The sequence below is a fragment of the Gadus chalcogrammus genome, chromosome 6, assembly GCF_026213295.1.
Source record: "Gadus chalcogrammus isolate NIFS_2021 chromosome 6, NIFS_Gcha_1.0, whole genome shotgun sequence".
NCBI classification, from domain to species: domain Eukaryota; kingdom Metazoa; phylum Chordata; class Actinopteri; order Gadiformes; family Gadidae; genus Gadus; species Gadus chalcogrammus.
The window spans coordinates 5757498-5774088 of NC_079417.1; the positions used below are offsets into that span (position 1 = coordinate 5757498).

General features: G+C 44.9%; 1 protein-coding gene across 1 annotated transcript in view; it reads right to left on the bottom strand.

Moving 5' to 3' along the window:
- Positions 1–9738: 9738 nt before the first annotated feature.
- The window catches only part of cacna1ba (calcium channel, voltage-dependent, N type, alpha 1B subunit, a), a 91897-nt gene continuing 85044 nt past the window's right edge, over positions 9739–16591 (bottom strand). Inside the window, 5 exon segments of the mRNA XM_056592383.1 lie at positions 9739–9955; positions 10007–10314; positions 12043–12243; positions 12613–12644; positions 14395–14639. Coding sequence (XP_056448358.1) covers positions 9739–9955; positions 10007–10314; positions 12043–12243; positions 12613–12644; positions 14395–14639 — 1003 coding nt within the window.

Genomic DNA, 16591 nt, shown 5'->3' on the forward strand with positions numbered 1-16591 from the left:
ACACACACACACACACACACACACACACACACACACACACACTAAGACTTTATTAATCCCAAACAAGCTATTCAAAAATCATAGTTAAGTTGATGTAAGAAACGGGGACATAGAGCGGAGGAGTGTTGGAGGAAATGATGGAGAAGATTTTGTTTCAATTTCGTTACTTGGGGATTTTCTCTTAATGCTTCACACACCCAAACATGTCAGCCTTACTTCAAAATGATATCTGCCACAGCTCGGAGTGTGTATCAGATAGAGGAATGCCAAACTGTGGTCCTAACCCCATTCACCCAGCGTGACCTCTAAACCCTGACCTGCTGACCTCTGGTTCCATGCCCACGGCTCACACTCTGATATACTGCAACTAAAAACTAAGAATATGTGATTATTACACACTTCGACAATTACTAGGAATAGGAGGTATAGATTTGATAAGTTTAAACTTCATAATAAGAATATGGGGGTCTATATGTGCTTCTTTTTATTATATCTGGCAGATGATTGGAAGATCGTAAATGGAGGCAGAAGTCAGGCGTATATTTGACTTCTGCGGGGAGAGATGGGGAGATAAAGAGAAAGAGAGATCACCAGTTCATCGTTTACGCCACACAGGTGGACTTTGGACATGAGGGTTTTGAACCCGGGACCTCTCAGCTGAGAGTCTCATACCCTAACCTCAAGTAGAGGTTAGCGTATGAGAGTCTCTACTCTCATACCCTAACCTCTAGTAGAGGTTAGGGTATGAGAGTAGGAGACTCTTCTGCCCAGGCAGACTCTGGGGGGAAACCAAAGTCAGATGCAGGTGTGCAGCTTGTCAGAGGTGAAATATGGCATCCTGCCCAGGTGAGGGAGAGCGGCCATCTTGAGAACATGTGTTCAGAGGAGCGGAGAAGGGAGGAGGAGGAGGAGGAGGAGGAGGAGGAGGAGGAGGAGGAGGAGGAGGAACAGACAAGATGCAAGAGACAGGGTACCAACACCTGGAAGCTATTGAGACAAGCACAGGGCTGCTTCTTGTGGGCTCCAAGTTAACAGGGGTAGGTGGGGAAGAGAAGATGTATACATTATTTCCCCTCAAATTGTTAATTCAAACGATTACATCACAAATTATAATATATATTCTTAATGATCAAGCAACAGAGAGACGGATGAACAGAGAGAGAAATGGACCGAAGTAGATCATAGATATTTTATACAATTAAATTCAACGGTCATGGGAAAGGAGGCATATTATAACTGACAACCATAACCTGAGGTCTAAGCTGTTAAAAACAGATCAACTCTTTTACGAACATTCCTTGGTCGCCCTCACAACCAGGGAAAAAAAGTTGTAGCCTTGGTAACGGCCTTAAGTACAGTCAGACTTGAGGGGTACAGTATTTCACCAGAACTTATCCAACAGCTGTCGATGAGTTAGCTCAACAGTTTTCGTGCTGCCAAAATCATTTACAGTATTTTTTGACCAGGAATCTCCAAGTTTTACTGCTTTGATTTCAGCCTTCATTTGAAAAACAGACCGTTGGTGTGGTTAATAACTCCGCTCCCTAAGCAGTTCAACTTTTAAGAGTGAGTTTATATCTGAAAAAAAAGTTATATATCATACAATAGATACCTGTGGTTTTCTTCATTGTTTCTTTAAAATAGCATAGAAGAAAAATGGCATAAGAATCCTCTGCTCCAAATAAGAAATAAAAGATGTGCATAAATTAAACATTTGACAGTAATAGTTTCAGGGAACTATGAGGAAGATGGCCAGAGACAGACAGAAGGGGCGGGACTTTGTTGCTTCCCTGTGCCAGCCTGCCCAATGGGTTGAGTGAGTGATAATTATAGACAGGACGATCCACAGCCACTGGACTGGAGTTAATAGTCATGCTATATGCTAGTTGTCTGATGTTTAAAAGACTTGATGGTGTGGTATATTGCGGTATGACTGTGTGGTATCCTTTGTTAATAAACTACTTATATAAAAAAACATGAATAAACTGTATTTCACTCCAAAAGTAGCTTTTTACAATTTGGTTTTCCAGCGTAAAATGCCTCCTGAAATTTTTGAAAATACGCTGCCTATTCAATAATAATTTGTTAGTTAGGAAGGCTCTTGGGTCACAGTCAAGCTATCCAGGAATGTTTACCCTAAAGCTTGCTGACATGAAGAGATTTAGTCAACATTCAAATATTTCTCCATCCTCTATCCAGAGCATGACCCTGAGATATTTCCTAATTTCTCTGACCGGAGGAAGGTAAATATTTGACTATGAAGGTGTAACCCTACAGGAGTATTGTGGGTATCGCCAGGACCAGATCTTCTGTGGACACCGGCGTGATGACCCACAAGCTGCTTTAATGCCTTCTGTAGATATGGTGGAATATCATCACAGAGAGGAGCATTGGTTCTCATAGGGAATCAATCATGTCAGTATCGAAATCAGGCCTTCTCAACCGGTTGCCGGCTTATTGAATAAAAATGAATTATGCAATAGTTCATGGATTCTTTGTGCCTTTATGGACAAGGCAGTGAGTCGGAGAAGAGAGTGAATGACCTGTAGCAGAACCCCAGGTGGGAACCGTACTTAAGCACTAATCTAAACTATTTACCTCATGAAATAATCAAATCAAATAACCAATTTGGTCTTAAGAGTTGCAAAAGAAGCAAGAGTCCTCAAACAAAATAAACAGTAATATATTCCTGATTCCAACCCTGCCACAGACGTCAAGGGGTTGTTTAGCTTGGCCATTGGTGTGTGTACGTTTGTGTGTTTGTGTACGTGTGTGTTTGTTGAGAGTGTGTGGAATGGGTTGGCCGATTTAAAGTTTTATTTAATATCAAAACTGTTAAAGTGTTAGGGTGTTTACGAGTGTTAGGATATGTTGACCTAAACCTGAACGTCACCATGGCAACCAAACTGCCACTTTTATTTTACTGTGCAGTGCCCAAGATTGACCATTTAGTTATTCAGCTATTAGCGAATGATTTTATCCAAAGAGAAAGCTAATTTATTTCATGATACACGTACAAAGTTAAGGGTCACATGTAGGGGTCAGGGCCTCTTCCTGCACTTTGGCCTTTCCTCTGAACTACAACCAACACAAAACATCAAACTATCCATCCAAATGGATACCTTAGAAACCGTCACTCTCCGGGGGAAAAACTGAGAGTTTTGACCCCTGTACAATAGAGACGTGGTCCAGACATCGGCGCCAGATAGTGGTCACAATATGCGACCAAGAGAGAGCCTGCAGAGAGTTGAAGTCAAGTGTGGACACGGTGCCAAGTCAGTAAGTCAAGTGTGAAGAGAGCAGAGCTAGAATGTTCTCTGTCAGGGTGTAGGAGGGGGGAACACCCAGTTTTAAAACGAGAGACTTCAAAACCAAGATGTCCTATGAGGAGACGCTAGAGAGATGAGGATGACAGTGCAGAAAAAGCTAGTTACAGGGTTCCTTATCTTTTGTGATCCAAACAAATGAGTCCAAATCATGTCCAGGATGAAAGGACATGTGTGTGTGTGTGTGTGTGTGTGTGTGTGTGTGTGTGTGTGTGTGTGTGTGTGTGTGTGTGTGTGTGCGCGCTTGAAAACAGACTATCTTTCAAACACACAAACACTTAAAGCACACTTTACGTAATGTACACTAATTCGTTTCAGCGGAGGTATCGCTTACCCAACAGAGGGATAGCTTAACCAGGGCTGTTTGTTTTCCTAAGGCTCCGGCTGTCCCACGTGACCGTTTGCAGAAGGTTTACTGAGTAACACGACACTGTATCATCTGACCCTGGCGACGTCGTTACCGCTCACACTTGCACTTGCATTTTTCGTAGGGTGACATCATCGTCTCAATGGCCAGGGTCATAGGTCGCCATGCCGGATGGATTATAGAGAAACAGAATTTGGTTGTCTTCAAGGCAACCACCAAGTCGGTGAGGCTGTGATCCAATAGGCTTGTCACGCCTGACTCTCCACCGGCGTGTTAAATCGGCCTGCTTGACTCCAAGGTCACATGCCTCGGGTGGCGAGCAGGGGGTTTCAACTTAAAAAGTGTGAAAGTGTGTGTGGGTGTTTGTGTCCACACTGAAGCATGAAACGTAGACGAGCCCACCCAGTGGAATGTACCAACTGGAAGGTTAGACAGATCAACCCAACAGCCTACCAAGCGGAAGGTACCAACTGGGAGGCTGATCTGTCCTACACAGACATCTGGGTGGTTATGTGCAGTGCACGTGTGATGTCATTATAGGTATAGATGTTGCAACTGCTCGGGATCTGATCTACATCCCATAGTGGTAGTCAAGCTGAATTCACACTTCTGCAGACCCCACGTTCAGGGAGTTCACATTGGGACTTCTTTACTGAGCTGCATGCATTTATACTTCCACGTCCCGTTAATGCTTAAATGTGGGGTACAGACGGGAAGGCTGCGAGCAGACGCTGGACCACATCTGCTCCATTGAAGATATTTGGAAAAAGGCAATATAATCCATCTGATGAAGGTGTTGCTTGTTACTGCTGAATGGGGATTGGAAACATTGGGTTTTGCCGGGTGCATTCATTTTTATTCCGGTGTCTGGCTGTCAGAAACAAAACAAAACTCGGCCCAAGTTCCCTGCTCAACCAATCAGCGATTATGTGCCGCAAACCCACGCAGAGAAGGCGCTGCTAAACTCTGAGAGGATTGCAAGTCTACTCGCGACAAGTGACGTAGGACTTCACATACACGCCGGATGAAGATGTTCGGCTCCTTGCCAATGTCAGAAGGCCTTTTTAAGCTAGGCTAGGCATTTTGGCGAAACCAGCTAAAGGAAGCTCGACTTTGGAAGTATCCAACCGAAGAAAATATGACCCAAATCACATTACTAGCTCGCCAGCCTTAACAATATGTGTGCCTAGCCCTGCTATGCGCAATGATTGCACAGGCCGAGCGTGCAGTTAGCCACCGGCTTGTTAGGTAGACAGGTAGGTAGGCCATTGACTATTTAAACTCGGGGTGAATGAAATGATTGGATGGGCGGATTACAGTCCTGCGGCGATTTATTGATTGCTGTAAAGAGAATTTCAACAAATTTCAAAACAAAAAAATATTTTCTAAATAAATTGCCTACACTAGCTTTAATAATGCGACGGTAGAAACATTCTGATCTACAGGCGGTGTAAGTGACTTCATCAACCCAGCATCTTAAACTTAATTCTGACTGCAGGATAGTATACAATGGTTATAATTATGTTTAACTGTTGGACTTTATTGATTATGACTGACATCCCTTTCCATGTACATTATTACATGTTCTTAACGTATATTATCTTATCTTATGCTATTATAGTGCTCATCTTCCTGCTCCATGTTTGAACATTTTTAATTTGCACTTTCCTGAAACTAGCATCACGCCCTGTCTCGTGCGCCCTGTGTGTGTGTGTGTGTGTGTGTGTGTGTGTGTGTGTGTGTGTGTGTGTGTGTGTGTGTGTGTGTGTGTGTGTGTGTGTGTGTGTGTGTGTGTGTGTGTGTGTGTGTGTGTATCGATCCAAACACATGCAAACACACAAACACACATACACCCGTGTGTGTCTGTGTGTGTGTGTGTGTGTGTGTGTGTGTGTGTGTGTGTGTGTGCGTGTGTTTTGATCGATGCACACAGGTGTGTGTTTGGATCGATGCCCCGACTTCTCTCTCACCGACTGACAGACCGGGCTTTGATCAAAGGTTTACCGACAGCAGAGCGCGCGGATGACAGATCGGGTTCCCGTGCGCTAATCTCTCACGTCATGACATAGATGGGGTGGGGACAAGGGCGAGCACATGAATGTCTGTCACGGATCAAAGGCGGATCACACCCCCCAACCCCCCTTGGTTAAAATGTGGAATTTGTAATTTTGATTCTTGGTCACTTTGAATCTTGTTCAGCTCTGAATTGGGTCTTTCATTCTGTAGGCCTATGTAGTCTAACACAGGCATGTTTCTTTCTCAATTTTCCCTCACACTCGTTTCATTCTTATTTATATGTGAATGCCAAATATAAGTTTCCACCAAAGAAAAAACAAACAAAATATCCTATAAAGTATAATATTGCTACTTAGATGTGTATAATAAGTCTATGATGGTATATTGTCTAGCTAATCCAATCTCTTATAAGGATTATGTCTTCTCCTCAGACATGTCTTGATGTTGACTGCGATGCAGCAGATTAACGGACGGCCTAATAATAAGAAACATCTGAATACTATAGCAATAGCTTCGCCCAGTGGAGTGGTACGGTACTGCAACACAACACATTATGAGTTTAATTCGCAAACCGCTACGAACACGTTAAAGCTTTTAAATATATCCTTTTCTTGTTGAACACGATGAAAGAATATTACAAGGACCTCTAAAATAACCCAATCAAACATAAAAACGAAACAAATCCACGTGGCAATGATGCAGAAGTCAACAAAATATTCACCCGAATATAATTCTTACCTTTACGCTGGACGCTCATTCTTCTTCCGAACACTTGGCCGGCCAAGGAGACCAAGAAGAAATACATCACAAAAATCTCGTTTGCCGCAAACATGGCGTCCTTCGTGCGTCCCGTAGACCTACAGATGACAAACAGCTCATAGTCAACACGGTGTTGTACTCAACGCTGTGTATACATTCACCTGTTGTCCGCCTCAACTGACACCCAGGACAACGTTCACTTTGGACAACATATGAGTTGAAATTTCTTATTCCCACATTCCACCTTGTTCAACTCAGCCACGCCCACCGCTGATGATTCTGACCTATTGTAACACACTGATTTGAATACAGCGCTCAGACCCAACCCCATTCACAAATTGCTATTTTGTTTGACCTACAGACACACGCGTACGCACGGACACACACAAAGAGCATGTTATACTAAGATATTAATTATTAAATGACGTAAATCATATGGAAACAACTTGTCATCACACACACACACCGAGTCTCACGTGGTTTGATTTTATTCTTTTTTTATTTCAAGGACCTTTGCTTCTTACAAAATGTTAAATGTAGAAACAACTGCAGAATTCAAAATCTGGCTGAGAAACATAAAATCAGGCAACAAGTCAGTGTATCCGAAGACGTAAATAATGATTCTTCCAACTCTGGGACACAGGCGGAACTATCAACAATGTTCATTGTTCAATACTGTGTTAATTTAGCCTACCTTTTTTTTTATTAGAAATGTTCAACAATCCCGCATTATTTATATCAAATATTAAAAATCAAAAAAATAATACATAGTATCAAAAAGTACCAAGGCTTTTACATGCACATACATTGTCAGAACATGCACGGAAAAAAAATAGAAGGCAAAATAAATCCTACATTGTCCGTGTTGCAGAGATACAAAATCTTGGTAACTCGGTTAGTGAACCGCCAATAGTTGACAAAGGCATGTCAACGCTTTAAATGTAATTTCTATTTGGATGACAAATCGTTTTCAAAAAAGAATTATATGCCTGCCTGTAAATTGGGGCCCCGGTGGAATATATGGAATGTGATGTAAACGTAAATCAAGACGTGTCGTGTTCACGTCGGCAGTTACCATGTTTTTACCGCGTGTCCAAGGCCCCAGTCCGAAAAGGGACAGACACACTGACATCCATCTGGAATCACTGATGCCGGCGGCAGATTTGGTCAACGTGGGATACTTGGGTAAATGTAATGCATGCAGATATATAAAGTTGCTGTATTCCTAAGTATTGTTTTTCTTTCTGCTTTACACGTTGTGTGTCTCACCTTATGCGTGGTAATCATTGGTAGTCTTTTTGTATGCGTTTTCGTACCTTTTGTGTATAGATATATATAGAAAACATTTGGTCACGTTCATGCTGATGTCTGATTCTGTGAAGACCAGCATGTAAAGCTACAGAATGGAGCGATAAAGTCTCTGTTCTCTCTCTCGACCATCACCCGTGTTGCATAGCCCTGCTCTCCTACACTGAACTCCCTGGGTGTAGAGTCACTCGCCGGTCAACTCAACCTCTGACCGACTGTGATCGCCTCAAAACAGGCCTCTCTCTCTCTCTCCCCCTCTCTCTCCCTCTCTCCCCTCAAAAAGGGGAGGGGACTAACCTCGACAGGCCTACCTCTCTGTCTGTCTCAGTGGAAACAAAGCCTTGTCTGAAGTTGCATGTTACGCTGTGTGTGCTCCGGACAGGACAGGACTGAAGCCAGTGTATCTGTATAGATATCCGTACGCTGTGTCGCCGGTAGGCTATGGACGTTGTTGTCCACCCACTGTGCAAATGGTAAAGGTTGCATGTTGAAGTTGGGACAGTGTTTGGTACATTACTCTGTTGAGAATGGAAGCTAAAGATGAACAAGTCAGAATATAGACAGTTAAACCCACATGTGCATACTCTCTCTCTCTCTCTCTCTCTCTCTCTCTCTCTCTCTCTCTCTCTCTCTCTCTCTCTCTCTCTCTCTGCACTCCCCCATTAGCCCCTCACACACACACACACAATCAAACACACACACACACACACACACCCTCAAACATACACCCCCCTGACCTGTCTCTTACTAAAACAGCCAATGAGAGCCGGAGTAGATCCGTGTCAGCCATTTTGGGTCTTGCATCCCTAAACTCCTGCATGCTGCTTTCCTAATGTGTGGCTGCAGTCGCACCAGGAAGTGGAAAGGCAACAGAGGAAAACAAGCACACAAATGAGACGAGCGCTACCTTCTACACAAACATGCACGCTCGTTACTGACATTATCTCAAGTGGTAGTGTTCTTGTGTTTAGTCCATTGGCGTACAACACACCCCCATACATTTTGAGTGACAGTCACACTCCTTGAAAGGACAAAACATAAAGAGAAGAATGAGAACAAGCATGAGGTGCTCAGTTGCTCGCGTTAGAAACGTAAACGGCGTGGTGTGGCGTGCGCTTTAAGGCGTCCTGTACGACTGGTTCTCCTTGGAGCGCTACATCGGGAACCAATCGGCTGCTCAGGATCTGCCGCCATAGAAATCAATGGATGTTGCATCTTTTGTGTCTACAGTATTATCTAAAAGGAGAGGCACTTTGTTCCGGAAACATTGCAAACCACTACGTAACAAAAACGGTTGACCTGAAACAAAACAACAAATGCTTTTCTTTAACATAAACACATTTTCAAAAAAATATTCACATGATCAAAAAAAGATAACAGAACTACAGGTACACATTCTATAATAAAAAAAAACAATTAGTGAATCAAGCAATCTCCCATCACTGTTTTCTGCCATGCTTTGCTTCCAATCAATGAGGGAAACAGTAGAACAGAATGGCAGGAGAGGAATCAACGTGAAGACATCAAAGTGAAGACATGTCTGTCCGCTCAGGGAATGTTTCTAAGGAACAGGCAGTGTTATTGGATGGTTGAGTCCCAGAACCAAAACAAGTAAACTTTATTGGTCTTCCCAAACTTTTTTCTCACTTTTCTATCAAATGGGTCCCGTATACTTTTTTTTACACTTTTAAATATGACCTCTCCGACAAAAACACATCGTCTTTTTCTCTCCTTCATCTAGGGTAGAGGTCAAGCATGAGATACATGCACGCACACAAAGACATCTTACTGAAACACACACACGCACGGACACACACACGCACGCACGCACACACGCATACACAACCATGTAAACCAAAGCCTCCAAAGAAGGATGATAAAACTCATCACAATTCCTCAAATAAATATGTTATTAATAAAAAAGAAACCACCACCAGCGTGGGTTGTTTAGTTATAGCCATGCTAGCACCACTCGTCCTCCTCCACCTCCTGGTAATACCTGGGGGCCCGGGGCCCCCCACTGCTGGGGAAGCTAAAGTGGTATCCGTTGGGGCCCCTTCGACTGTACCGCGGGGATGACGAGGGCCCGGCGTAATCAGGTGGTCCGGCCCCAGGGGAGGGCCCCGGGGGCTGGGAGCCGGGGGACAGCGAGGACCCGTCCTGGAGGCTACTGCAGGGACTTGCGTCGCGCGGGTAGCCGTGGCAGTAGCCGCCCTGGCCCGGGCCCAGCAGGGGCTCGTAGCCGTATCCCTGGCCCAGGAAGGGCTCCGAGCTGATGCGTGTGACCGGACAGGGGACGTGGCGGTAGGAGGAGACGCTGTGGCGCAGGGCGCGGTGCTCCGAGAGGCCGCGGCTCAGCCGGCCCGGGCTGACCGAGTGGGGGTCGGACGCGGGCTGCACCGGGGACGAGTTGGCTGTCTTGTAGGCCACGCTGGGCCGGGGAATGGGGGGGGTCTGGGGCAGCTGCCGCCGGCCGCGGCTGGGCGTGCTGGAGGTGGAGCTGAGGGTGGCCAGGCTGCCCCTAACCCAACCGCTGCCCTGGATGAAGAGTGGACAGGCAATGTGAACCGACGGAGTGATGAGTAGAGAGGAGAGGAGGAGATAGGAGCCAGGACCGCCAGGAGGGAAGGAAGGAAGGAAGGAAGGGTAGTAGGAACATAGTAAGGAAGGAAGAAAGGAAGGGAATGGAGGAAGGAAGGGGAGAAAGATAGAGGAACAACGGCAATAAGGAAAGAAAAGGATCAATGTAAGGAAAATAATGTAAATGCATAAAAGATGAAGGATTGGAACAGAGAAACGGGAGTTTGTCACAAACGAGATGGAGACGAGCGAGACGGAGAGACATTAATGGACAGGAAATGGTGATGAGGAAAGACAGGAAGTAGAAAGAGAGATCAAAGGCCATGAGGGGCTGTTCCACAGGCAAGAGGAAGAGTAAGTTAGGCAGAGAGGGCATGCAGAAGTCAGAGTTCAACAATATGCTTTGTTCCCAAGAGATAGAACATCATAAATACACTCTAATGCAGAGTAGAGTGACTCCTGCTCTACTGCAGAGTCTATAGTGAATCAAATATATATATTAATAATTAATAATTAATTATTATTACCAATCTCTCAATTCTTCAATTCTTGATTATCATCACAATTGAACCAATAAACATATTTACAGTATATTCAGTATAATACAGACCTTGGGGTCCCTAAATAACTGACCGTATTATTCCAGATATCAAGTTATAGCGAGAATCGAATTATTATTGTCTTGCGTAAAGCGAACAACGTGCATATTTATTTTGCCACTATTGCTTGTTGATGACGTATGCGTTAGCAAAGACGTGCAATCCTCCAAGAGCTAATTGGTTGAGCGGAAAACATGCATTCAGTATATTTTTGTGTTTCACAGCTGGACATGAGAATAAAATGAACCAACCCATCAAAATCATAACATTGCTGTGGATTCTCGTAAAGCTAAAGTGCTGTATGGGGAACTTCGAACCTCGGGTTCAGCTTCACGCTGCTAGCTGTAACGCCACTAGCTTTGTGCCGTTAGCTGTAACGACGTAAGCTATGAAGGCGAATACATAGGCGAGTACATAGACAAACCTTTTTTGCCGAAAAAACTGCGGTGCGAATTGGTGATTGGAACGGCTTGGATTTTGTGTGATTCTAGTGATCAGCGTTCACTCCCTGAGGGCCATATGGAACCGCAACATGGGGGAGAAAGTAATCGTTGCCGTTTGCGGACTCCCCGGAGCACTATTATATCTATATAATATAATATCATAAATAATATCATGCCCAAAAGCTGTGTGTGCCTCCGGATGATACCATGATGATACCACCATAAACGACAGCGTTGGGTTCTTCCACGGGCATTTCCGAAACAAGTAAAGACTCGTAGTGGTGGTTATCTCGGCCATGGTTGACAATGAATTGGCTGTAAGAAACGCTGGCGTTCACAAGAGAGCCCCTTCCCCTCCAATATCCTTCAAAAACACCTTTGTGGGCGGGGCAAATATTGTCTTCGCTTTTGGTGTGAACGGAAACTTACGGAGAGCGGTTACTTTGTAACACAGACAGCTGAAACGGCCCTGGCCGTAACGGCCCTGGCCGTAACACCCCTAGCCGTAACGCCCCTAGCCGTAACGCCCCTAGCCGCAACGCCCCTAGCCGTAACGCCCCTAGCCGTAACGCCCCTAGCCGTAACGCCCCTAGCCGTAACGCCCCTAGCCGTAACGCCCCTAGCGTTGGCCCTGGCGCGCCCACCTGCTTGCTGAAGCCGGCGTCGTGCATCTCGCTGGGCGACGTGGCGCAGCTGGCGTTGGCAGACTTGGCGTGGCAGTGGTCGCGGCTGCAGTAACGGTCACAGGAGTAGTAGCGCTGCTTCTCCCCGGGGGCGTGGCGGTGCTTCCGGTCGTGGGAGCGGCCGCGCTCGTGGGCCTTGTCCCTGGAGGAGGAGGAGCTGGCCTGGGCCGGGTCCATCGGTGGCTCCCCTGGGGTACCTTCATGGTAGCGGGAAAAGATACCAATGGAGTTTCCTTTTAGCTACTGCAAATTAATTATAATTAATTATTATTATTTTAAGTTACCAAAGTTTATATTCAAGATGTGCACTTGGTAAATGGATGGTAAATGGACTGCATTCATATAGCGCTTTTTGTAACCAGTGGCAATATTACAATTACAATCCAAAAACTAAAATATTGCCTAACATTTACCCATTCGTGCAAACATTCACACACCGATTGCGGCGTCAGCCATGGAAGCCGACAACCAGCTTGTCAGGAGCAGTGAGGGTTAGGTGCTTACTCAGCTAGGAGGAGCCGGAGATCAAACTAGCAACGCCGTTTTACCTCCTGAGCTACATGCCGCCCACTTCCATGCAATTTGTACTGTTTATGGATAAAGTCATATATTTTTGTTGCCTGCAATATTTAAGTTTTGTATATCCGTAATGCTTCCGATCTGGCAGTTTCTGCTGTGTCACCCAAACTGCCACTATGGGATGAGTAATGTACATCATAATAAGCAGTCAGGTCAGACTGAATGTATCATTATAAATTTGTGATGTGCTGAATGTATTGTTCAATATGAAAATGGTGATTTTGATTATTTGTCAAACATTTGCCCAAAGCGATTCGGTAGCATTGTAACCACGTCTCTCACATGTTCTCCAACCTCTAACCTTTCCTCTGATGGAGGGGGGAGAGAGGGGCTATAAATTATTGGTTTGCCTACCCGTCTCTTTGGTCTGGTTAACAAAGACCTTCGGTGTAAGACTACACTTAACACACAAACGTGCCCGCACAAACACTTACACACTTGCACACACACACACACACACACACACACACACACACACACACACACACACACACACACACACACACACACACACACACACACACACACACACACACACACACACACACAGAGCGGGTGTCTGAGATCAAACCACCAGGTTACATGAGGTGTGGGGAGAATCACTGGACCTCATGGAACCAGGCAGTAGGATGTATCTAATACATTTAAGTAGTGAATACATAGTACTGGTAGCATATATAGGAGTAGTATCTATAGATATCAGTATAACCAATAAGATTAGATCCACATATCCACAAGACAAAATTGTCAAATGTAATTCACGTTCATTAATGTTGCTTTCAAGCTTGTACACAATAGTATCTCATCTCATCTATAGCTATTCCTCTTAACCCTACGGTTCAAGATGATCAGACTGCAGGCTGTAGCTTATGTGTGTAGGTTGTACTTTTAGGGTATAGGTCTAGCTGGAGGCTGTTGATCACCGTTGCCATGGAGACGACTTTACATATTCAAGGAGTAAAAGATGATAGAAGTGTACTGCTGACTGTTCAACATCTGGAATGCAGGTAGCCCGCATGGCTGCATTGAGGCAAAGTAGATACCAGCTAAAGTATCTCTTATGAGTAGACATTACAAAAACGAATGGACGCTGTTGTCCACATGTGGAGAGGTGAAACACAGAACTGATGCCTAGAGACACATATCTTTAATGCCTGCACTATTAAGTCAGTATTGGGAGCCAGCTATTTTTTTATCATGTTGTTAAGGCCTAAAAAAAAAAAAAGTTTGGTTCCTGTTGGTTGTCAGTTGAGGTCATGGGTAGGTAGGGAATTTATTTTTATTTTTTTTTATTTTTTTTTCAGCGGCAGCGAATGATAAGTAGGTTGTTTCATTTAAAAACGAGAGAATGCGCTCACCCTTGTACAGAATGAAGAGGTTCTGTACAAAAACGTAATTATAGTTTGCATCAAAAAAAAAAAAAACTATTTTTTTTTTAGGCCTAATCTATCTGTTATCCGGGATCCAGAAATCCTAACCTATTATAGCAGAACTTCTGGGGGGCAGTAAACCAACATTTGAAAGGGTCCCCCTTGTTTCCTGTTTCGTTAATTGGCCAACCCTTAGTTTAGAGATAACTTAATGTTGGTGAAGTTTGCGTTCACTTTTTTAACCGAATATTTGTAGTGCTTGTCAGCCATCAGACTAGATATTAATTTAAAATCTGATTGTTGAGACTACTGTAATTCGTCTCTGGCATCCGTAGTGGCCGACCTGTAGTACTGTTAGTGGCGTGTTGTCCGCCCAGCGATCTGTCCAGGGACCTCTGCTTCTTCTCTCCCCGCTCCCGGTCCCTCTCCCGGCGGTGGTGGCAGCGGTGGTGATGGTGGTGGTGGTGGTGGCTCCGCTCCTGGCTGGGCTTCTCCAGGGTGAACTCACGCAGATTGACCTCTGGGAGGCGCTGTGGCGCCACTGTGGAGACGGAGCGTCTCATCGGGCTGTTGTCAGGAACGGGCTGTCGCAGGTAACCAGGTGAAAGTGTCAGAGGAAGATGGCGTAGAAGAGAGAGCGAGAGATTGATTTTGACAAAGAGAGGACCGAGAGAGAGAGAAAGGGAGATTCATTATGTATAAATCTATGCATATTCTTCTATATTTCTTTCTGTTCTTCCTTTTCTTTTGTATTATTTTGTATTTTTCACACAATACTTGATATGTTTAACTCCTGCTCATCTTATCAATTGTGTTTTGTTCTATGTAAAGTCCTTTCTATCTTCAGATTGACTTAATCATTCCCAGATGGAAAGTAGGGCATCACAGGAGAGAGTACTTGAAAAGAGCCGCTGTGAGAGAAACTATTTCCCCAAGATAAATAAAATATCGGAATCTGAACTCTTTACTGCCGATAGGATTAGCTGCACATGAATGGAGGTGCAGACAATAATATTTTAACTGACAGAAACAATCTCCAGGTTATATCTACAACCAACTGACCAAAATGCACTCACAAACAACGTATAACAATGAACTAAAAGGTAATAAAGGTGCAGCAGCACATCTAAAAAGACTGATGGATGCACACAGTTTAAATTATGTGGTGGATTTGTCTGTCTGATCCTGTTTACAGAAAAAAACCTGTAATAGAATAATGAATTCCACTAATAAGAACATCTCGCTGAACCAAACTCGTCCGCCGAGCCCAAAGCAACACCAAGCCCTGTTGAGCCATAGGTCGGGCCAGCTGCAGAGTCGCGCCTTGAAGGTTTACAGCTGCAGGTGCAGATTAAACACCAGATGATATTAGCCTACCAGACGAATTGCAAACTGCAATTAGTCTGGGACCTCTCTCTGTTCATTTTCCATTTCCGAAGGGAGTCACCCACGGCGGGCGCAGACCTTAATGCCTTGGACACGATTGGATTGACCTGCATCCAATCATAGCAACAAAACGGGTGACGCAGCACTGAGTGACGAAAAAATTGCATCTCTGTCTGGTTGGTTGCCAGGCTAGGATTACATTAGGATTACATAACTCCATACAGAGCGACGACAGAGATGGTGTGGAGACCCAAGACCACAGATACGGTACCTAGGAAGGCTCCACAGTGCCATGGGGTTGTTTGGTCAGGTGTTCTGTGTGCTGACACTAAGAATAGTTCGGCTTAATAACAATGTTTGTATGTGTGTGTGTGTGTTAATGTTGTTCTTTGTGTAACCAGGGTAAAGGCCTTTACCCCTGAGGATAAAAGGTATATGTGTGTGCGTGTGTGCATGAGTGTGTGTTTGTGTTTGAGTGTGTGTGTTTGAGTGTGTGTGTGCGTGCGTGCGTGCGTGGGTGTGTGTGTGTGCGCGTGCGTGTGTGTGTGTGTGTGTGTGTGTGTGTGTGTGTGTGTGTGTGTGCGTGTGTGCGTGTGTGTGTGTGTGGGTACATACAGCCAGGGTCCCTGGGTGCAAATTCATCCGCTGTCCGGTCATTGAAGAAGAGGTAGGAAAGGAAAGGAGCGGGGAAGGTAGGAAGGAAGGAAGGAAGGTGAGGTTGTTAACATATTCAAAATGGCAATGCCAATGGCAACTGCATATCTTTTATGAAGTGTGGAGCTCTGGACCACAGGGGAGCACGCAGAGAACAGCCATGGGATAGGTAGTATAGTGGGACTAGAACGCCCCCTGCTGTGTGAACGGTTTACTACACAATTCTGCGTCGGCCACCAAGGCAGAAGTGTGGTTCGCCTGGTCTTTACTCCTGGTTCTCTCCTTTCTTGATCCCTTTTTATCACTCTTTAGATCCCCAGAGGCTCTCAGCGTTTGGATTGACAGATCACATGATGCCTCTCTCTCTCTTTCCCTCTTAGACTCAATGCATATCTCTTTCTCTTTCCCCATTTTTCTAGCTGTCTTGCTCGCTCTCCCTCCCTTCTGTTCTCTCGAGCACATGTTCTGGACAGAGGCCAGCCGAGGGGACTATGCAGTCCGGAGCTGAACTAACCGGTCTT